This window comes from Falco punctatus (genome assembly GCF_963210335.1).
Source record: "Falco punctatus genome assembly, chromosome: 12".
In the NCBI taxonomy this organism is placed as follows: domain Eukaryota; kingdom Metazoa; phylum Chordata; class Aves; order Falconiformes; family Falconidae; genus Falco; species Falco punctatus.
The window spans coordinates 22,144,064-22,167,146 of record NC_137592.1 but is presented as its reverse complement, the minus strand read 5'-3'; the positions used below and the strand labels follow the sequence as shown (position 1 = coordinate 22,167,146).

The 23,083-nt window shown below is 35.3% G+C and overlaps 1 protein-coding gene across 10 annotated transcripts in view; it reads right to left on the bottom strand.

The window, feature by feature from the left end:
• Positions 1-23,083, bottom strand: part of SYT14 (synaptotagmin 14) — a 126,564-nt gene that overhangs the window by 59,981 nt on the left and 43,500 nt on the right. For 4 of the 10 annotated variants that reach the window (XM_080408650.1, XM_080408652.1, XM_080408655.1 and 1 more), the window contains 2 exons: positions 20,075-20,122; positions 5,175-5,339 (listed from right to left, as the gene is read on the bottom strand). In XM_080408650.1, coding sequence (XP_080264776.1) covers positions 5,175-5,339; positions 20,075-20,122 — 213 coding nt within the window. Of the gene's footprint in view, positions 1-2,935; positions 5,148-5,174; positions 20,197-23,083 lie in introns of those variants that run through there. The other 6 variants (XM_080408649.1, XM_080408653.1, XM_080408647.1 and 3 more) reach the window with 3 other exon arrangements.

Below are 23,083 nucleotides of genomic sequence, written 5' to 3'. Positions count from 1 at the left end.
CTGGTACTCGCACAGAAAAGCCTATGCTGCAAGTTTAGGTAAGACATCTTTTGCAAAGTTACATTTATATGAGTAGAATCACATCCTAAGTTCCTGTCTCCTGGGCACATACTCCAGGTTCCTGCTCCAAGCACCCACTTCTGGTCTCTTACGGGGATTTCCTCTTTATTCTCTTTGTCTGTTCAGTCCCAAATTCTCTTTACTTGCACCTAATCAATTACTCATGTAACCTTAGTCCCTCCACCTTCACATAATGCTATCAGTTCTCTCCATAGCTATCACCCATCCTACCTCAAATCCCAGTCTACCACTTGCATCATGTCACATTTGTTCAGGATGTTTCTGTCTTCACATAAGTCATATTTACTCTCAATTATTCTGTTCAAACTTCCAGAGTCCTTCAGTAACTACAAGTATCAAAAGCAGGGCAAGACCTGCTCTGTTCTTCAACCCCTACAATGAAACATATGAATGCAAATGGGTTGGTCAGTGAATTTATATTCTAAAAAGTGGTTACTATGCCTTTTCAAAAGGCAAAGTTCCCAAAGATTTACAACTTGGTCAAGCCTTTGTGTTTTTTCATATAAGAACATGGGCATCTCTGACATGGGAAAAGTGCTCTCCCACATTTCAAGTACATACTCCAATATACAAAGGTGCCAAAGCATCTTAGTGAAGGAAATGTGAAATTTACTGATTTTTTGCACAGATAACCAGCATGTTCTTTCCCATATTCTATTCCTGGAAACAGCTAAAGATTTTAAACATTAAAAAAAAAAAAAAAAAAAAAAAAAAAAGAAGAAGAAAAAAAGATAAAAAAGGGATCTCAGACAGAAAGCATGCCAAATTTCATCCCAAGTATTTCAAATTTGGCACACAGTTTTTAGAAAACTGAAAATAAGGTCTCGAAATGGAAAATGTCAGGAAACCTTACTGCAGATGGTGCTACCAGCTCTACATGCAATGTGTATATATTCTTAATTTAGTATTTATAGGAAAACTGGTGCCTTAAAAGACTGCTAATGAGGAACCAGATCTTTCAAATCTAGGCTATCAATTTTAATTCTAGTCTAACAGATATGGTTCTTCCCGTTGTATGGATGGTTATAAAGCAAGTTCAATTTCACTGATCACTTATCGAAAATATCACACCAAACAGGATATATTCTGGCTAGCAGATTCACTGCAAGAGGCTGCTCAGAAAAAGGAACTTCCTTTGCTGGTACACAAGAGTAAAATTTTATATCTCATATGGCCCTCAACAGGTTGAAACCTGCCACCTAGGAAACTTCCACAGATTTCGACAACTATAATTAAAGCAGAGCATACCAAACCTAAAATACAGTCCCAGACATCAATATTAGATGCTTCATTTATCATTACAACAAATGTATTCACAAATGTGAAATTAGGTTAATTAATCAGTCTGCATAAAGAACAGAATAGTATAAAACATCATAGCAACATGTTTGAAAGAAGTGCTGAAAGTTATGCTTCTAATAATACACTGCTGTTTGCACGCATCCAGAATTCCCAGTGATACCAGATATTTTTATTTCAGTTCCTACCATAAAAGAAAAAGAATGAGTATGTACACTATTGTTACAAGTCATGAAACAAGACCTCTTCAGAGGACTTAAACACCTCATTAACATTAAAACACAAGCTATCCATGCTAACATTTTTTTAAATGAACAATGCAAAACTGTTTCAGTATCTTGGGGAAAAAAATAGCTTCCTGTACATTAAAAAAAATCCTCAGGGTTTTATGCTTGTCCTTGCCACCTATCTTTTGACTTTTATGTCTTAGTTGGAGACTTGCCTAAGAGAATTCATGGTCTCATTAAAAACTTTACTTGGCTAACACAGGTCATATATAATTATTAACCTATTGAAAGCTATTCACTTGCTTATTATCGGACCTAAAATGACATTTGTGGTAGAGAATATACTTTACTAATACTGTATTACATGAAGAAATAATAGATAAGATCACAGTTTATCATACAAACATGGAAACCACCTCCCAAATCAAATTAAAAAAACAAAACCAACCAAACAAAAAAAACCAACAACAAAACAAGTAACTGAAATTTTCAGATAAGGGAAAACACACACGCTGTAAAAAAAAAAAATTAAAAATCTATCACGAAATCATTCATTTCTCTACAGAAACAGCATCTCCAGAAAAGCCTATGTTGCTTTCTAAAAAGTCATTAAACAGCCTGCAAAACAATTGCATAAAAACGCAAGGGTTTACTTCTTACTCACAAACTATTCTTGCAATTCTTGCAATTCCACTGTCATATTGTTTAAGACTGGATGTTAAAGACAGCACACAGAATCCACATGAGCAATTCATAGGTTTTCTTCGTAAGACTACAACTTTAAGACAAGCTTCATTCATTTCTATACTTCAAATCACTTAATTGCCACTTCTCATTGAGTTTTGTGTCTTGAAATTACTGTCTTACGCATCCCAGGAATACATTCTGAAGCTCTACTATAATGTAAATTTAACAGAAGTTATTTGTTCTCTTTATCATCTTACCACATTTATAAAATCCTTTTAAAATACGCAAAATAAAAACCACTTTCACAGAACAAGTGTTAATTTCCACTATTAATTAATTCATAGTTTGCAATAGAAACCACACAAGGCACTGCAGAGAAGGTAAGAAAAACTGCATGTAGAAAAAGAAGACTTAGAACATAGGAAAGGCATTTATTAATCACTTACTTTAAGTAATAGTTTAGAAAGTAATTTACTTCCAAGAAATTTCAACATGATTAGAGAATGAAGCACTGACATAACACACCTACTTTCATCCACAGGAAACACTATTATTAAATGCGTAAATTTGGTGAAAAAAGTAGGAAGTATCATAAGTTTCAGGAAAGGTTGAAGAATGCAGTTTGCTGACAGACTCCTCACCTTTTCCTGCTGTCTTCTTATTACATAGCTCTCTCTCTGATTTCTTCGAGCTTTTCTTTTTACCTGATTTTGCAATTGTAGTTGACACATTGTCTTCATCCTTTGATACAGATTTTCCTTTTCTGTCAAAAAACGTTTCAGATTTCTTTTCTTTGATTTCATTAATGCAAATGGAACGGTCATTGTGCTTCTTCTTCAGGATGGAGTCTGATAATTTTTGCTTCTGTACTTCAACAAGTTTTATTTCTAAATCTTGAACACCATTTGTACTGTGCACTTCATCAGAATCCTTACAATCAACTCTAGGTGACTGTGGTCTGATTTTTCTATGCAAGTGATTCTTCGAATTATCTGATACTGCATGTAGGCAATTGTCTTGTTCCTCAAAAGATTGCTCCACTGTAAATTTATTATTTTTCGGGTTACTATCCTTCTGGAATTTATCATTTACAAAACACTCATTTCCACCTACTGCTTCCCTTTTAGAAGGTCCTCCTACAGTCTTCAGATCCTGAGGTACTTCTGTATCATGTAAATGATTATTACCACCTGTGCCTTTTAACTGGCACTGTTTTCTGTCCACAATATGGTCAGATACTCCATCTTGACTTTTATCTTTTTGTTCAAAATCTAACAAATTAGAACGAGCCTCTTTATGTTCTGCAATACCTCTCTTCACTTTCATATTGATTTCCTGAGAATGAGTTAATGATGGTGTCTGTTCCTCTCTCCTTTGCGCGGGTTTATCATTCTGTGTTTTGGAGCTTTCATCTTCTGCACGAAGGCCATTTATCATGCTTGTTACTTGTTCTGTTACCGAATCGGCTACACAGTAGCCAACTTCTCCAACAACACTGGTCAGATCATCTACAGCACTGCTAAGTGTGTCCACCAGAGAAGACACAGAGGGAAGGCTCAGATTTTGGTGGAGGTTTCTGAAAAACGCCATTTGTCCAACCTATTCAGCAACAATTTTTAATACCAAAAGGTCTTCTGTTTCACAAACAGATCAAATCCATTTCTTAAAGTTCAATTTCAGAGCTATTTGATTTTGCTATCTCAAACTCAACACATTTACCGGGGGAAGCTGCAGCTATGCTCTTTCCATTCAAAATGCATTGAAAATAAGAAAGCAGCTAAGTAAATATCTTGAAATGAAGCCACAATCAACCAGCAAAACCATAGTCTTTCAGCAACTGCAGCATCAACTAGCCATAATAAAATTCATTATTCTCAAAAATAAGACAATTGTGTGAAGTGGAAATATGGGGTTTTTTACTCTAACCTGCAAAGAAGAAGTTGTGAGACATTTAAATTATGTCCTTTCATCAATGTCACACTAAAACAAGCTTTTAATGTAATAGCTGCACAAAACCATCATGGAGACTTCTTCACCCCAAAATATTTTCTGTCTTTTACATAAGGTAAGATATTTCAGAACACAAAGACTTGTTCTGAAGCAAAGAGAAAATTAAGGTGACAGACTTATTTTCGGGAGCCGGGGGGGAAAGGGGGTGGGGGGTAGGAATTTTCTGTCTCCAGCAAAATTGAAAACAAAAATTCAGCTGCACCTTTTAAAGAGGTAGAATGGAAGAAAACCTCTCAAATTTCCCATTCTGTTCTCTGGTGTCTGCCTCTTCCTCTCAAGTCAACTAACAGTTTCCACAGCCCCAAAGTAGAAAGGCGTTATTTTACCAGCCCTCAGTATCTTTTTCAAGGTCTAATTTTTTTCATTTTACATTAACCTTAAAGACCTTGTTCTATTAAAAAAAGTATAGAAATAATTTGTTTGTCAGGGGTAAGATGTCTTTAGTTTTTAATGTTTTACTTCTTTAAAACTATTTTCCAGGTGAGTAAATGCAAGACCTTCTCCAAAAGGTCAGCGAGGATTTTAATAGGTCGAATCAAAACCCAATAATCTCATTCACAAATTTACTTGAGAAGATTTAATTATACACAATTGTGGAACGTTTGAAATACATTCAAGAGTATTCTCATAGTGCAAGAGAAATATCTTCCCATAAGTAAATGTCATCTCCTCAGTTATATAGCTGTAGAATTTCTGTGCCTTGTGAATACAAATGTTTCTTCCTTCCCACATACTGCACAGTCATGGGAAAAGTCAACACTGTGTGTTTTCATCACTTCAGTCAAGTGATTACTTGTGTATTTCTACATATCCCTGTAAAAATGTGTGATCTTATAATTACATTTAGTACACTCTATTTCAGATACTTACAAAGTTTATCTTGTGAATTCTTTCTTGTAGTGTATCCTGAATCAAGATCTGGGAAACCACTAACATTTTCAAAACAGATCTTCTTATTAATATATAGGAAAAGTAGCAACATGAGAATAATGAACACTCCGACTGCAGACAGGAATCCAATTGCTTCAGGAGATACTAAAAGAGAAAGAAACACATTTTTAAAAGTCTTGTAGAAGTCATAATATCAGGACTGATTGTTAATAAATACTATTGAAGTTCCAAATATAAATGCAATATATAACTAAAAAAACACCATTTAAATTTGAGTTAATGTTTTATCATCTTTTCAAAGGACAGAAAAGTATCTGGTCCTAATCTAAGGGAGGACTGACATTGTGTGCAAGAGGTTCTTGGACCCCACAACAAGACAGGGTCTGTGCAGAAAACAGGGAGATTATGGGCAGATGCCAAGGCTGATAATTTTTGATGCAACATCTGCGAGAGCAAGCACTGGAAGGGAGCTAAGAGCTTTCCCCCTTCCTAGAAAGGGCTGGAGGTTTAGCTACCTGGACTCAGGGCCACCTCTGAGACACTGCTGCTGGGGGGGACTGAGCCCTTGCTCATGAGGATATTGCCTCTGCCAGCCTTGTTATGCTCACCTCCTGGTCCCTCTTCCCTTAGGGACCAGCTGGCCCTTGCTGCTCCCCGACAAGTGGGATACTGTGTGAGCAAAAAACAGAGTAAGAAAAAAAGCACATAAAACAGGATGTTCCTTGCGCTGGTATGTGTGGCACTTGCATATAAACCAAGAAGGGGCTATGCGGAATAGAGATAAAGCATACTTAATCAAAACCAGGCAGAGAAAAAAAGGCTGAAGTAGACTGACATGTCTTCGTGTATAAAATAAAGAGCATGTAATTGCATATACAAGGAGGTAATGAAAGGGAGTATCAGGCATCTTTTGCTGGGGTGGAATCTTGCAAGTCCATCCGTACCTAAGTAACAACATCAGCGATACCATTTAAGGCCAAGATTACCTAGGAAATGGTTTTAGAAATACGAAATCTAGAAATGAATGTAGCAAACCGGACCAAATGGGGAAAGAGTAATTAAGGGGCTGCTTGTTTATTTGAAAGGAGACTGGGGAGAGATGGAATATAAAAGGGCAGCAAAAAAGAGAGTTCAGAAACTTAAGAAATGTTGTAAACAAGTTATAAAAGCAGGAGATGGCAGATCTTTTGACAGGAGTGCAGATACCCACAGACTATAACGAAGCTGACCTGCTTCATTAATCAAAGCTGCCAGCAAGTCAGGGGGAAATCACTTGGGCAACCCACTGGACTCTCCACTGCATCTACATCTGAAAGACTTGAGGGGAGAAGTTAAAGGGTGACAGAATAGCAAATTTGTTACTAAATATGTGGGAGGTTAAAGTGAAAGGTTATAGAACTATAACTCAGTAATATTTGGGTGCAATTTATATGAAAAAACTGATAGAATTTAATAATTGCATGCAAACAACAATAGTGTAAAGCATTATAGAACTGCAATTCAGTGGTACGTTTACTAGTTAATCTATCTGTTAACTGGTTTATTAGTAGTGTGCTGATCACTTCATAAATATTATAGCCTCTTATATCAGGTATGTTTCAGACCTGCATTCTAAAGATGGAGAGTAAAACCCTGATGTAACAGACACCTTAAAGAGTGTTTTTTGTGGCCTCAACACACACACATGCATCTTTCAGGACTGAACACGGCTGCATTCACCTGGAAGAAAGATAGGTTTCACATATCCCCGTCTTCCTGCTGGTTTTGCTAGACTCTAAGTATCTCTCTACTCACTGCCATAAATCCCATTCTTAGGGGTTGACTTTTTTTCTATTTATAAAAGATTGATGAATATTTATCAGATTTATGAATTCCGTTTGCCAAGATCTTGGCACTTCACTTTAGGAATATAATGCTGTGTGGCATCTTTCACTATGTAAAAAGGAGTGGGATTAATGAAAAGTTAGCAACAGAGTCCGCATTCTCAGAGATGCGATACAGAAGGAAAAAAGGCAACAGTCCGAAGCAGCAACAAGGAAAATTCCAGCTGGAGTGGAGGGGAAAAAAACCTCCTGAATAAAAGGGCTTTATCACTGGAACAGATTGCCTAGATCACTTACAGAACCCAACTTTAATGTTAGCCCTGCTTTCAGCATGGGGATGAACTGCAAATTACTTCCCCAGGAGCCTTCCAAATTAAATTATTCTCTGAGTCTCCATATGCCCTTTGTTAATCTGGGCTCATACTTCTATCTAAAAGTGCTGACTGAGAATCACATGCAGTTACACAACCTCCTCAGCTGGTTTTTGTGGGATGACAGGGAACATTTGTGTTTGTAGTGCTGTTCTTAAATAATTATACAGGTGTGTTTTAAAAACTGGAATCAAAAGAAATGCACCTTCCACCACCTAGAAGGAATCGGTCAGATTTCCACTTCTGTTTTGAGCTGGGCATCCAGACCTATGTGAACCTGTGAAAAATATTTTTGCTACACTTTTTACCTCTGACCAGAAGAGATCACTTAACATTGTGCCTGAAAATTGGCACACAAAAAGGAACCTGCCAATAACTTCAAACCACCCATCCTGACAAAATTACTGAAGAAATACTAAAACAGCAACTAAAGAGGTCTCAAAAGGATAAAGCAGACACCCCAATTAGACTAAACCTCTATTTAGTCAATATCAAAATTGAATTTCATTTTTTCTTGTTCTATTAGAAATGTTAGGAAAAACATGAGCAAATCTCAAGTGAGTTAAGTTGGGAACACTGTCTTCTGAAGAACTGAAGGCAAAGCTAGAAATAACTGGAAACCTTCACAGTCTGACCCTTCACCTCTCAACCCGCTGAAGACCAAGAAAGAACAAAACCTATGAGAACACAGTATAACTTCTCAACAGGGCCAGAAGAAAAGGGTGCAACAGGGAGGAGCAGGCAATTGGTATTTTCAATTTCAGACAGTGTAACAGGAATACAAAGACCCATGGAATAACAGAGTTCCTCATCAAACCTTTAAGATGAGCCATCCTGCTGCATCAAGCAGAGCAACAAGGTGAGAAAAGTGGAATTCTATTCGGGACCAGAGAGGAAAGGAAGCTAAAACTCTTTTTGAAGTATTTTCATTATCATGAACAAATAGAAGAAAAAAACCACCACATTCTTTTGCTCATGAAAGACCTTGGTTGCACACCCTACTAAGATTACCTGATACTCCCTTAAGAAGTCTGCCTGGAATTACTCATAATTTCATTGAAATCACTTGTTACAGCTGAAGTTTATGGCAATTCTGCCTCACGCTGAAGGATTTTGTTTGGGTTTAAGTTAAAAAATATTAGTTCAGCCATGACCAAGAATGAAATGAAGAAAAAAAAAATACCACTATAGTGGTGACCAATTTATTAAAAAAAAAAAAAAACACCCTAGTGTTCCCTGATTAAGAGCAAGGAAAACTGGGCATGTCAAGTGTTCATTTATAATTTTTCAGGCTTCCATTTACCATTTTCATAGAACCTTCCTAAATATGGGAAAGTTCCGAGAGATTTGACAAAAGCCTCAGTTTGTGTATTTTCATTTTTAACCTCAAAGTTTAACAGATGAAATCTCCCAAGGCTCTGCTGGCAGCAGGTATGTCCCCTCCCAAGACTGCATATGGATAACTGAAAATGTCTGGGGCTATTGGCACAACATCCAGTTTTCTTTGAACTATTGATCCTGACCCCCAAATGAGACTAGAAACTGGGCCAAGAGCAGAACATTTTCATTCTTCAATAGCTTCCAGTTCTAACACCTATCAAACACAACAGCAGCGGCAGGAAAGGCAGGAAGAAGAAACTGCAATTCACCAGGACGCAGGAACCAATAAAGCGAGAGTGAAGTGGAAGGCGGCAATTAGGCACAAGTTAACGATGTCCGGTGAGGAAATGGGAAGTATGAGTTACGAAGGTGCAACACGGGGATAGAGTACACAGAACAAGTTGGAAGGCAAAGGCAGAAAAAGATGAGAGTCTAGGAAGACTAGAGAGATAAAGAGACCACAGAAGTTTACTTATGAGGATAACGGCTTTATTACTGGAGCAGGCTGTCCTGCGGAACTTTGCCTGAATTCAGTGTCAACACTGCTTTGAGCAGGAGACTGAACTGAATTCCAATCATTCTGTGATTCACAATAAAGGACAGTGTTTCCTTTTAATAAGATAGATTAACTGTACAGCATCTTCAGAGAAAAGTATGCTTTCAAGTATTGCACATTTGATCTTTTAAAACTAGGTTTAAACTTTTATTTTTATTTTTTTACTTATGCTTATATTGTTCAGGAATCAAAGCTGCTTTGGGCCATCAAAATAGATGCTTAAGGAAGTTAACCACAATCTAAAAGTAACTGGAAAGCACAATGCTTTTGAATTTTTTCTCCAGTACTTCCTAGATACTAATTAGCTAAAAAAGGCACTGTATGCAAACCGTATCGTTCTCTATGGAAACATAGTATCTGATGACATCCTTCTGGAGTAAAAAAAAACCACTGGCTGATACCTTACAAAAAGAATGAAACTTTAGCTGCAGCGAGACTAATTAATTATTTATGTAATTCAGTGTGAACATAGGACTTGAAAATTCTATTTCCTTATCAGTTTGCATCTATGTAAAGAATCTTACAATGCTTGTTCACAGATAAAGCATATTACCAAGTTTAAATCCTCTAATGTATTATAAAGCCACAAAAAAAACCCCAAAACTGTATTTCAATAGTCCACATGTAAATATGTACAGATTCCCATCTACCAAAAAAAGGTTTTATACATCACATTAATCCTTCAATTAGTTTCTCATAGCTGAAGTGTCAAGCAGTTATACTTTGTACACAGAAAAAAAATGGGGTTTTTTTGCATATGAAATACATCTCTGCCACATTCAGCACCAGAATTATTTTGATTCAAACCACATTGTCATAAATTCCAATTGGTTTGGGCATTAATTGTACCATGAAAAGCATTTTTAAAACTCCCCAGAGATTCCCAATGATTTCCTCTACCATCACAAACTAGTAGAAAGGCAATATTTTCTCATAGTCATATTTCCAATTCAAACTTCCTACTTCCATAAATATCATAATTATCCTCAGTTCTTTAAAAAATGATTTTTTTAAATTCATAATAATACAACAGTTTAAGAAATATTAAAAGAACAAATGTCTTACTACAATGTTATTAAGACTAATTGAATTGCTAGCTACAGAAATGGCAGAGAAAGTTATACTCATTACAGAAGTATTACATTATCATCATTTTAATTCACTTTTATTATCATCATCACTAGAATTAGAATTATTATAACACAGAAACTTACCATCTTTTCATCTTAGATACCAAATTAGCATCTTTCTCAAAGAAAAAATTCCCTATTATTAGACATATTTTCTTTTCCAAAAGGCATTTCAAACTCTTCAGAAAATAATGGCATCTCCAAATAAATATCACCAAAACAACAAAAATCCTCATACTAAAAGGCTTTTAATGTTTTTAATATGTACCTACCCCCAATTACATTTAATATCCAGTCAATTATTTTCAGAGCTCGCACACTCCACATCATAATGCTCACTTAGCTAGCAATATACAAAGCCACAGCATTATCTTAGTGATGTTTGAATTATTCATTTACAAAAGCAATACTATCTCTTCTGTGCACAAATTAAGTAACTAGGGGGTATGAGCCAAAAGAACCTCAATTACCTTTAAGATCCTAGCACAAAAACATATGAAATGAAGAAGGTATGCTTGTTTTTATTTATAACTTGTTTTGTTTAAATTTTTTTACAACTTGATCTATTTTAGCCTTTAAAATTATTTTAAATAAACAGGCCTGTTGTTTTGTATTTAGTCCTGAAGAATAATTATTTACTGTTATTATTTTTTACACCATTACATCCTGACTTTACATGAAAATAACCTGTGTTGTCCAACTCAAAAATATTTTCACCCAAATGCTATTCTTTGCTACTCATCGCTTCATACCAACTTTCTGACTTGCATAAGAAACTAACATGTTTTCAGAAAGCTGAACAGGTTAGTGAACCAAAAAATAAGATTCATGCCTTGATTGCCTTTTCTTCATGCTTGAATTACTTACCTCCAAACAGCATATATTTATCTCTTACAGACAACTTATGTCATAACAGAAAAAAAGCAACCAAACAAAACTATCTATACCTCAGAGTCAGCTCAGAATTAAAATACTTTGGTCTGACTGTTTACAGGAATAAGAACTGTATTCTCGTATGTGTCAGTTTACATGTGTTTCTTTTATGACTGATTCCATAGGTTATTATAGTTACTCTAGAAGTAAGTAATTGTACTTGAAGGCTAAGTAAGATTTTTTGCTCTTTCTAAACAGCTTTTCTTTGACAAGGTAGACTCAATACACAAAGTTCCACATTAATTTAGCTGAATTACTATCTTCCTGTTTGATGGAGTAGTTGAAGAAGCAATCACAACTGAATAGAACCTAGTTTACCTAGACAAAATGCTACACCTACAGGGGGCAATATTTTATCCAGCATTGTGTTAAAAGACTAAAAAAATTAAATTCTTGACTACCTGCACTGTTTTACAAGCAAGACAAACTCTATGTGGCAGCTGACATTATTATAGAATAGTTTCCCATATAAAAAACAGAAGCAACTTCACCACAAAAACCGACTAGCTGATGTTTCTGCTAAAAGTCAATGACAATGAATTCTGAATTCCCTCTCAAAATTTTACTAAAAGTGTCAAAAGACAAAATTCCAAAACTATTTCCTATGCTTCCTCTTTTATTTTGTATTCATCTTTCTCCTTTCTCTCATCTAAAACACTGGGGCTATGTAATTCCTTTCTACAAATGTACCTATTTCTTCTATGTTTTGCCAAAACAAGCATTAGGAAAAATGTTTTAGTTCAACTTAAAACAGAATTAAATCTCCTCTGTTAATGTTTTTAATTTTTTAGCTAAATTTAGGCAACATTAAAACTGAAGCCTTTCTGTATAAAGATGCTATCCCCTTCAATTCAAATCTGTATTTTGCCTTTCATCTGCAGCACAGACTTCTTCACTTAGCCCACTGCTGATGGCTACATTTGTCAGCTTATTATTTTAATATACACTGCTAGTCTTATGATGTTCTTTACTATGTGTTTGTTTCTCCTGCATCTTGCACATTGTTATACAGCACGTTTACACATTCTCTGGTACAAATTACAAGCACATGCAACATGAGCTACCTGTGTTTCAAACATCTGAAGTATCTATATCGAGTATAGTACCGTGACATGCAATTTTAACATGGAAATCATCTAAAAATGAACATAAAGCTGAAATGACAATTGAATTTCCCAAATAATAAAATTACTAACTAACATGACCCTTTCAGAAGCTTTGAATGACCGACAGGATGAAATCAGGATGAAAGTGTTTGTTTAACTTTCTCTTTGGAATAACAACATCCTTTAAAAGTTCTATACATAAACCTTTCAAAGTAACACTAGGGAAAACAGAAAGCTTACATTATCTGAAGCGATACATGATGCCATTTAAAGGTTAATTTATAAAAAATGTCAGATACCTAACATTAAATAAAAAATAAATGTGCTTGTTTATGTGAAAAAATTTACTGGAATTACTGTATGATGTCAGCTACACTGGTCTAACTCCACTGTCACTTTTATTCCAGTGGAACGTTATCAGGAATAATAGCAAATTTTTACCATTTGGTTTATGTCACTTCACACTGGTTGAAGGATAATCTGCACAGCTACAGAGCTAAATCAGAACTTTTTCCCCTCATTTTCCTAACATCTAATTAGGACTAATACGAAAAAAATATGTTTTAATATCTAGATTCCAGGGCTTCCTTCACATAGGAAGAAAGTTTAGAATGTATTCTAATTTTAAAAATCAATTTAATTTTATTTTGAGCAATGAAATTAATTGACTAAATATTTACATCAAATAAAGTTCAATATACTTCATAAATTATAGTGTCTATTAATAAAGACTTGGTTCAGCAAGTTAACTAGTCACATACAGAACTGTACAAAAACACTTAGCAGCAACTCTCGTATTGCCTCTGCAAATTGTCATTTACAGAATTCCTTTCCTTTTAAAATACTACGCTGAAAAAAACCTATCTTCTGGAGATAAATTTAATTACAGGAAAGAAAGGACCCTGGGCTCCAAAACATCACTGTTCTAAGAAAGAATTTAGGAATAACAGAAGCCATAGTCTGAGATGGAGATTTAAACTTTTGACAGAAATCTTTTCATTCCTAAATCCTCATGGGCTGCGGAAGTTGTCAGCCTGCCACCCCTGCTGCTTTACCAGTCCCTCAGTGCCTTTTCTCTCTAACATGGAATTCATCTCCTGTTAAGTCCCATCTCACAACGGAAATCTCTGAAAAGAAACAGCAAAGGAAGCATTGCATTGCTACTTGGAATAGACATCGATCATGGAATCATCTTGATCACCCCCAAATCCCAATAATCTGTTGCAATTACACAGCATATTACACGACTGTATTCTCCACACAGTGGGTAAGAGAACAGCAGTGATTATAGATTTTTAATGGCACTCAAACAATCCCGCTAGTGCAAAAGTATTAAAGACCTGTAGGGGTCTAGAGACTTGCAAAACTTCATAGCTACTATGATGTAACTCTCCACTACTGGGGGAAAAAAAAATGTAATAAAAAATCTTTTAAAACCACATTTTTCCTATCAGCCACTACAATTAACAACAAAGTGTGAGACTCCAGGATTCAGATTTCTGAACAGCACAGTGATTAACTGAGCTACATAGCAAAGTGTATTGTACTCCGGAGTAAAAGTGATTATACAAACATTTTAAGTGAAGAAATGCCAGTTTGGATATAGCAAAGTTCTTAAACACAAAACTCGTTATGGAAGAAGAGTTACTGTGGGAGTTGGAATTACGTGACCCCCAGTAGCTGCTGTTTTCCAGCAGACTCTAAACACAGGAGAACACACAGAAAGTAAACATTGCTTCCTGCATGGGCATCAATAATCTCAAAGAAAAAATATTTACTCCTTATTTTCTCTAGTCCAAAATGTATACAGATTAGCTTTCCAACAGAGTGCAAAACTTAGTATATATTCTGGTGTTGTTAATTCTAACATTATTACTTTCATTTTTTAAATACGTAGCCATAGTTGGATAGTATCTCCCAGATTTATTAAGTTTAGCACTCATGGGGTTAAGGACACAAAATTTCTTCTAGCCTGGAAAAAAAATATCTGTTTGTCTATTTAAAATTAACTACAGCACAACTATGAACACATCGATTACATTATAAGAGTAGCTTTAATTGTGTATACTTTTTAATGAAGTTTTTATCTGTATCTCTGTAAAAAGAGAAAATGCACTTTACTTTGCACTGTCCACATCTTAACCCTTAAATGAGTAGAAACAACGTATAATATTTTACATTAGTGTGAGGTTATCTAATTTAAAGAAATTTGCCACCACCTGTGGTATGACCTTTCGCTTGATGAAAAACCAGAGCAGAGAAAAAAGGGGAAAATTATTTTGTTTCTTTTTCAGAGGCCCTTACTTAGTGTTGACTATCATAAAAACTGTAATATAATTTGAGTATCAGACTCAGTTGACTTTGAATAAAATAATGTTTCTACTTGTAAAATGAAACTCATGAATAAGTATGAATTTTTTCCGTTTGAATTAAATGCAGTCGGCAACTTAACATTCAGATACATGCAAATGGATAAGGATAGTTGACCAGCACATTAAAGAGGACATGGCTCTACTTAAAACATATTCTGACAAAACAAGAACTCATACCTTCTTATCTTTTCAAAATTTTATTACAAGTGACATTTTTCATTGTCAGCCAAAGACATTGTCTCTTTGCAACTTCCTTCTTTTGCATATTAAAGAGCACTTCTGTTCCATTATTAGTCACAAAGGCAGTTTGCTGAATAATTTCCTTTGTTTGCGAGACTGCCACAACAATAGAAAGAACAGCTTGCAAAAGAAAAAAGGGCTAAAAGATAATTTTTAAAAATCTGTGCAACTTGAACCTTACTCAGATACTCAATCCACATATCCATGAATTAATTAAAAAATACAATGCTGAGTTAGTAGTACCATTTTGCTTCACCTCAAAAATACATAAACAACAAAAGGTGAAAGAGACCTAAAAATAATATGACCATACATTTTGTTCTTTAATGTCACTTTCATGTCATACAGTATTACACATATCAGAATATATTAGAGGGGGCTTGTTCAGTTACAACTCAGTATAGTACACACTCATCACAAGTCTGTCTCATCTATACAAACAAAACCTGAAGACACCCTTAATTAAAATATTAGTACATCTAACAAAAGCCACGTTAGACTAGCAGCCTAGCTACAGCGCACTACATAGCCGAAGAAAGATATAGTTTTCTGAACTGTGATCTCAATTTCCCTAAATTCTGTTATACACGTAGCAAATAACCAAAGGAACAACTTAACACAACTCCCATGATTCTCTCAAAAACATCTCTGTGTTAGGAAAACAGCCAGCAAAAAGGCAATCCTTTAACTGGGTAATTTCAGGAAACCCCTGTCTGTCACCTTCTACTGTCAAGAACCCTAAGTCACTGAATTAAATGACTCAGTCACTACTAAATAAACTAAACAGGACTCTTCTTTCCTTAGCCAAATATTCAATTTGTATTGTCAGACAAGAAGTAAGATTTTGAGTACGTCTGTGTACATAAAACAAACTTGCATTAAATAATAGAAGTAAACAAGAAGTTCATTTATAATAAAAGCAAAAGTATCTTTTTCCTTTTTCAATTCAACAATGTGTAAATACAAAATCACACAAACAGTTCAACTAACATTTACCTATGTTAAACACAGGAGTCACAAATTCCAGTGCTGTATTACCAAAAGCCTGTAACTGATGATACTTCTTTACAGTTCTTGTGCAGCTGCAAGGTGACTTATTCTGTATTTTGCAGCTATTAGATGTTACATAACATCTAATTTTGTGTGCCACAAACCAGCACATTTTCAGGACACTCAAACCCCATATTTATGCATTTAGAAGCAGCCTCTATTTAAAAACACATACAAATTAGTTTCCAAGGCTTTCCAGAAAAACCTATCAGTCATCTTACTCCCTATCAGCTCTCCGCAGATTCTTCTCAAAAATGTATGAATCTGCTGAAAGGAAACTGAACATGCAAAACACTATAAAAATACTGTGAGCTTTCTTGTGCATACTAGAAGTGGACCCACCACAGTATATCTTGGGCAACTGTGGAGCTATAACATCACCATATGACATGAGAGCAGGCCCTGTGCTAGAGATTTGCTAACCAAGCAATTGTGAGTTCTGTATTGATACTGTCGTGGTATCATATTTACACTAGAGTTCAGATAATCTCAGATGTTGAATAAGCGCATTACAACTTTACTTGCAAATCTTTGAGTCTTAGAAAGCTTCAGATAAATCTACCAACCTCATTAGTTTTATTTATTTCAGTGGAAGCATTGTTAACATCAAAGATGCTTTAATGATGCTTTTGAATGAAAACACAACTGTTTTAAATGTAAACACAACTGTTTGCAGTCCCAATATTGCAGCTGAGAGTACCTAAAAACTTGAAGATAACAAACATAAAAAAAACCCAAAAACATTTTTTAGCCATACTTCTGACTAATCTGAGAAATGCAAAATTTACAAAAAACGTGAAGTTTCCAATTATTTTCATTTTAACAGCTGAATATTCTCAGAGCAGATGCTTCCTTTTTAAGCTTTGGGTTTTGTATTTACATTTATGACTTCATATATAGATAAGATATTTTCATTAAAGAATTTGAGCCAAACAGTGTGGTCACACATAGCCCAGCAGACCTTTCTGGTCCCTTTCCACATTTCATCATCTGATACACCAAGGTACCTACTTTCCTGGCAAAAATGAATGGGCAGGCAAGAAAAAGACAATTTAGGAGTGTGTTAATCACCAGCAACAGCTTTTCTTCAAGTTGTATAAACTCCATATAAATTCTAATTACATTCCATCACTTGAAACCGGAAAGTTTTCCTGTGCATTATTCATACAAGACTCATGCTTGCTTGCTTTTCCCTCTTCACGATTCAGTACAGGACAAGTGAGAAGGAACAACACTTTCATATTAGTTGCTTCTCAACAACATACTTGGAAGGACTATGAGAAAGATGGATGGACAAGCAACGCACAAATGTACACTGGACATCTCTAAGATCTCTAGTTACTTAAGCTGGCTATTTACTACTGATCTTTCTTCCAGAGTTCCACATGGGCACTCTACAGAAAGCATCAGAGGCTTTCAGACAAATGGCAAATGCGGAACCATTTTGTCAAACACCGCACCACATCCTCAGAGCCCCATGGACAGCCTGCGATGAAAATGAGTGAAACGCTAGGAGTGCCAGGGCGTGCTCTCCCGGCGCCACAGTCACACAGACACCAGCGAAAAAGGAGAGGGGGGCAGTGCAAACTTACCTAGCACCAGACAAGACTACAAGGACATATCCACGGGTCGGTGTATTTAATTTGTCCATCAAACTTCTACAGTGAGCTCACAGATGGAAAAACGGCTTGGCTTGCACAGCACAGCCAAGAGATGGGGAAGAGGAAGACCTCTACCCCACAAAACGTTTCACCTCAATCCTGTGAAATAAGCTTGAAACAAGTACCCAGTGGCATTAAGGACAGAGCTGGAAGGTCTGATTTGATCAGCTCCAGACTGCTGGCAGCCAGGAATTCCCAACTTGGAAAGGCGTTCCTATTTAGAGGAGGACAATACGGGATTCTGAGCATGCACTCTGATCCTGGCAAACAAGCAGGCCTGGACAACAGGTAAATAAAGTAACCCTTAGGAGCCTGGCCACTGGTCAGACCATAAAAACATCTTGAATGCATATCAGATGAGTAAAGTCTTAGATAAAGTAACCAAAACACTACACAACTGGAAGATGAGGGATACGATGGCAAGCACTTTCTGCTTTATATGTACACCTCAAGCAGGGAGAGAGGACGGAGAAGAATGCACCTGCTCCACACACCGCAAGGGAAAATGTATCGGTAACATGGCTAGGCGCAGGGGCACACAATACACATGAAAACTCATAGGAAGAATAAAGGAACCCAACATATTGCAGGCATAAATGGCACAAAGAGAGGCACTCTTTTAATCACACTTAACCCTAGGCTAATTTATAATCACCAATACTAAAACGTTGGTTCCATGCAACTGTTTATCATATCGTATCAATGACAAGCAGAGCTTAGGATCTGATGTTCAGGCATAACATAACATTAAAAAACCAAAAGTACATCTTTTCAGTTTAGCTTCCCAGCAATAACATTAAAAACCCTACAACATTGCCTCCAAGAATGCAGAAAAACTATTGTTTCTTAAAAACACTACAGTACCCTAAAATAAATAGGGATAAGCAAGATTAATAGATTTTGAAACTTTATCAAGCAGGCTTCCTGAACCAAATGAGTTTCATAATTCAGAAAGAAAACCAGAGTGTATTACCAGAGCACTGTGTGTACCAGCTTGTACATCAATGGAAAAATAGAGGCAGCAATAAAGAAGTTTTTTTAAAAAACAATGGAGAACAAAAATACCACCAAATCATAAAAAGGTAAAAGTAACCTCCCCTCCAAAATTACAAAGTAGTAATAAAAAAAGCAAGAATGAAATTTACAGTTTAAAAAAGCTGAAAATTGTTTTTAATTACAATACTGTCAAACCACACACAACACTCAATTATTCTTTTAAAAGATATTTGAAAAAGGTGGCTTGTGATCATTAAGTTATTTTTAACCTTAACCAGTAGAATTAATTCTGAGGTTAGGAGATATTAAGGGGACATGTTAAAAAAACCCTGATTTTACCAAAACCTTTAAGTGAATGCAATGGAAAATAAGCTCTACTCAGAGGCCAAACAAAATGTATTGCTACCAAGTATGATGTGGTTTGACAATACTATTGAGCCAGTCTAACACTTGGCTGTTGTCAAAAAAGTCTTGCAGTCTTCCTCCTCTCCCAACACACTTTCTTATTCCTTTCATTTTGAAAGTGCTGAGTGAGAGTCTTCTGACCTAATGTTGAGTCAATTGAAGGAACTAATCCTTGAAGAAACTACTGTTTTATCATGGTTATTATTAGCTTTCAGATCAGAACACAGAGATTCAACAGCAATGCTGCAAAAAGGAGTGTAGCGCTGGCAAAAGGGACAGAAAACAGAACTGTATCTAGGCAATATATCAGCTGAGCTGTTCTGTCAAAACTCCAACTTCAGTTATTGTAGCTCAGCTTTAAACCTCTAGAAGTCCTCCTTGGAGCACAGCTCTGTTTCATGCTGTCAATTACTGGCTTCATTACTGACACGGTTGTTTTCAAAAAAGTCTGAGTCATTAGGATCTCAACTGAAAACACAAGCGGAGATTGCCAGTCCATCAGCTGTTTAAACTATCCTCACAACTTCCTATTACTACTAAAAATCAAATTATCCTACAAACGTCTAGACAAGGCAGAGATCAAAGTTTTTGTGGTTTCCTATCACAGCTGATCATTAACAACTTTCATGTAACTCAGTGAAAATCGGAAGAGCACGTTTTTTCCTTCTTGTAAAAAATAAAATTTTATTTTGGAATTTCACACTTTTTTTTTTCTTTTTTTCATTGACAGTGTCAGCACCAAAATATTTTGCAACACTAAGATCCAGAAAACATAAGATCGTAACATTAGGTAGTAGATTTCTCTACCAGTACTAATCTCAAGCTAAGAAGTTCACTTTTACAAACCATCGCTTACCTTTTCTAATGCAGATTAGCTCATGCACACCACAAGTTCGTTCTCCACCTATGTGGAAATAAATCATTAGAAAACAGTAACAAGTGAAACATATTTAGCTCCTTAATAAGGCTTATAAACAGTGTAAACCCATGTAATTTAATAAAAATGCACAAGATTTCTTTAACAAGTTTTCAATTAACACATTGTATCCTTTGGAGAAAATAAATGTAATGATGGTGCAGTCTGAAGAGTTTTACATAGGGTTTATACAGATGAAATTGCAAATGCAAGCAAAGTAACTGAAGCCATGCTAAGATTTCCCAAGCATAAAACATAATTTCCTGTTCTGAGGGAACCAGCATCTACAGAATTCTCAAAGTATCAACAATATTTGTTACATAATAGAATGCCAAAACAATGTTATTATTCCATGGTAAAAAAAAAAAAGAAAGCCCGTTACTAAAGGTTGAGTTTACCTGGAATTTCTCCTTTAGAAGTGGGTGTTTTTTTAATTAAACAGCTGTATAGAATTTGAGACATTTATACAAGAACAATAAAACTGGTGCTAGAAATCTTAAGCTTTAGTTTGCATTTTAATAAGAAACATATTAACATTATAATTACAGCTAGTAAACAAAACACTGATACATAATATACCTAGTGAGGACAACGAAGGAATCCACATAGGAAGGACAAAACATTCAGTCAACCCTGTTGAAGGAGGAAGGTGTGACACCGGGATGGGACATGAAAAACCTATTTCTAAGCCTTGCAGAAGGAGGTATGGCAGTTACAAACTACTGAAGGCATTTTTTTAATGGTATCTAGAAAGTCTTAGAAGAGCAGGGTTCCTTTTATTATGATTACTTTATATGGAATACATTTACAGTATTCACAATCCTCTTTTCTTTTAAAAAAATACGTTTTGGAAAGACACACTCCACAGTCAAACCTTAAATTGCAGGCTACACCAAGCTATGGCTAAGACAGGCCATACCCCAACGCCCACTAACCCCTTCTCCGCCGACACCACCAGCCTGCACGTGTATGAATACAGAACTGAAGGGAACTGCCTTTTTCACAGGTTTTCATACCCAGTTCTCTACAACCCCATAAAAATACAGAACAGACAGTTCCCAGAACTCACAAAACATCTATTCCATATGCATTAATCGGTACTGGGCTCCAAACACTGCATCACACACTAAAACAAGCTTTAGATAACAAAACTTTTCCATCTCAAAAATGTGGAAATACATTATCTCCTTCATTCCATAATAAAGGAATTATGCCACACAATAAAGGATATTATGATATAACATCAAGTAGTATTTAAAACCCATAATTTATAACACTAACAGATGGTGGTGTAAAAGTTTTAAGACACCTGTATTTGGACTTAAATTTACATTTTAAAGAAGTAACTGTAGGAAATGCATATATTAGAGGGGGAAAAGGATCAAATAAATGGAGTAAAACATAACTCTTCTATAAATAAAATTAAATGCCTATGACGTATGAACTTAAAAAGAATCCTCATTTTATATCATCATACCTTTTTTTTCATATCCAGTAACATGAAATATAAGCCTCAAAGGTACTTTTGAAAGGGAAATCAAGTACCAATGAGATTGAGGATCCCATGACTTTGGTACAGTTGTCACCATTACAAAACCCAGTTCTAAAAGCAATGTAACAACTGCCTCTTCTCAGTGCATTCTAGCAGCTGGACAATATCCTTTTTGGAAGGAAAACATAATGAAAACTAAATAAACAAAATAATCCAGCTTTAGGACAACATGGCGTTAAAAAAAACAAACGTTGGAAGAAGATGACAATCTTCTTTGAAGTAGTTGCAAAACAGAAACTGAGTGCCTGAAACTCCTCCCTGTATCTTCTTCCCCCAGTAGACTTAAATTCAGCAGCGAAGAAAGAAGAAAAATTACTGGGGAAAAAATTTTTTTTTCATTACACAGATGCTAGACAGTTATTTAAAAACAAAGATTCACCTAGAAATTACCAAGTCAAGAACAGCAAGCATTAGATTTTAGTTATATACTGCCCTCAGTGAAATCTACCAGCTTGAAATACCATAAAATACTAAGTTTGGATTTTGCATCACTACCTATTGTTTTCTAAAGATAGATATCTTTTTTCAATCGCTTAGATGCTAAAATGTGATGGTGTTCTACTAAATAAAGGCTTTACATTAATTGTCATGTTACTTTTTATTGACCACAAGGCTATCTAATAAATTTATAAATTTTAACATGCATTTATTCAGAATTTTTTTCCTTTTTATTTTGTTAGAAAATGCTGAATTATATTCCTCATTTAATAGGTGATTAATCTATCACTTTTTCCAAACTTCTTTTGAATGGAAATCAACTATTAAATAAAAATATATCAAGTGATCTACATGCTCTGAAAATAAAGTTGAAGAAAGTATATTTTATCTTATAAATTAACCTGTTTATTAAACACATGAATTATTACCCTCATGTGACGTGCACAGATTCTTTTTTTTCCCTAGTCCTCGTCAAAACTGTGGAATTAATACGTTATTGACACCTTGCTTTTACTCACAGATTAACAAACACACACAAGTTTTTCTGTCTTTCCAACTCCCAAGAAGTCTCTCAGCTTTGAATAACCTAGTCATTGAAAGAAACTAAACTGAAACTATAAGAACATTTTGCATGACAGGAAGACATCACCTGCTAATTTAGTATTTCAGTCTGAAAAGACTGGTTTTGTGTCAGTAAGCCCACAAACCCCAAAGGTCATCAGTATGATCTTAAAATCTCTTAAATTTTAGTCTTTAAATGTTACTTTAAAGTAATTGATTTTAATATAGCAGTAGTTCACCATACTTTTATAGTTAATTAAAATTTAAGTTTGACTTAGATACAAAGTATTATTAATTCTATCTCATCTTGACTACGAACATGATCTCCTACTTAACAGTGCAAAGTTTTAAGCGAGTTTGCATCTAAAACTACATGATACTTTACTCAAAATGTAATC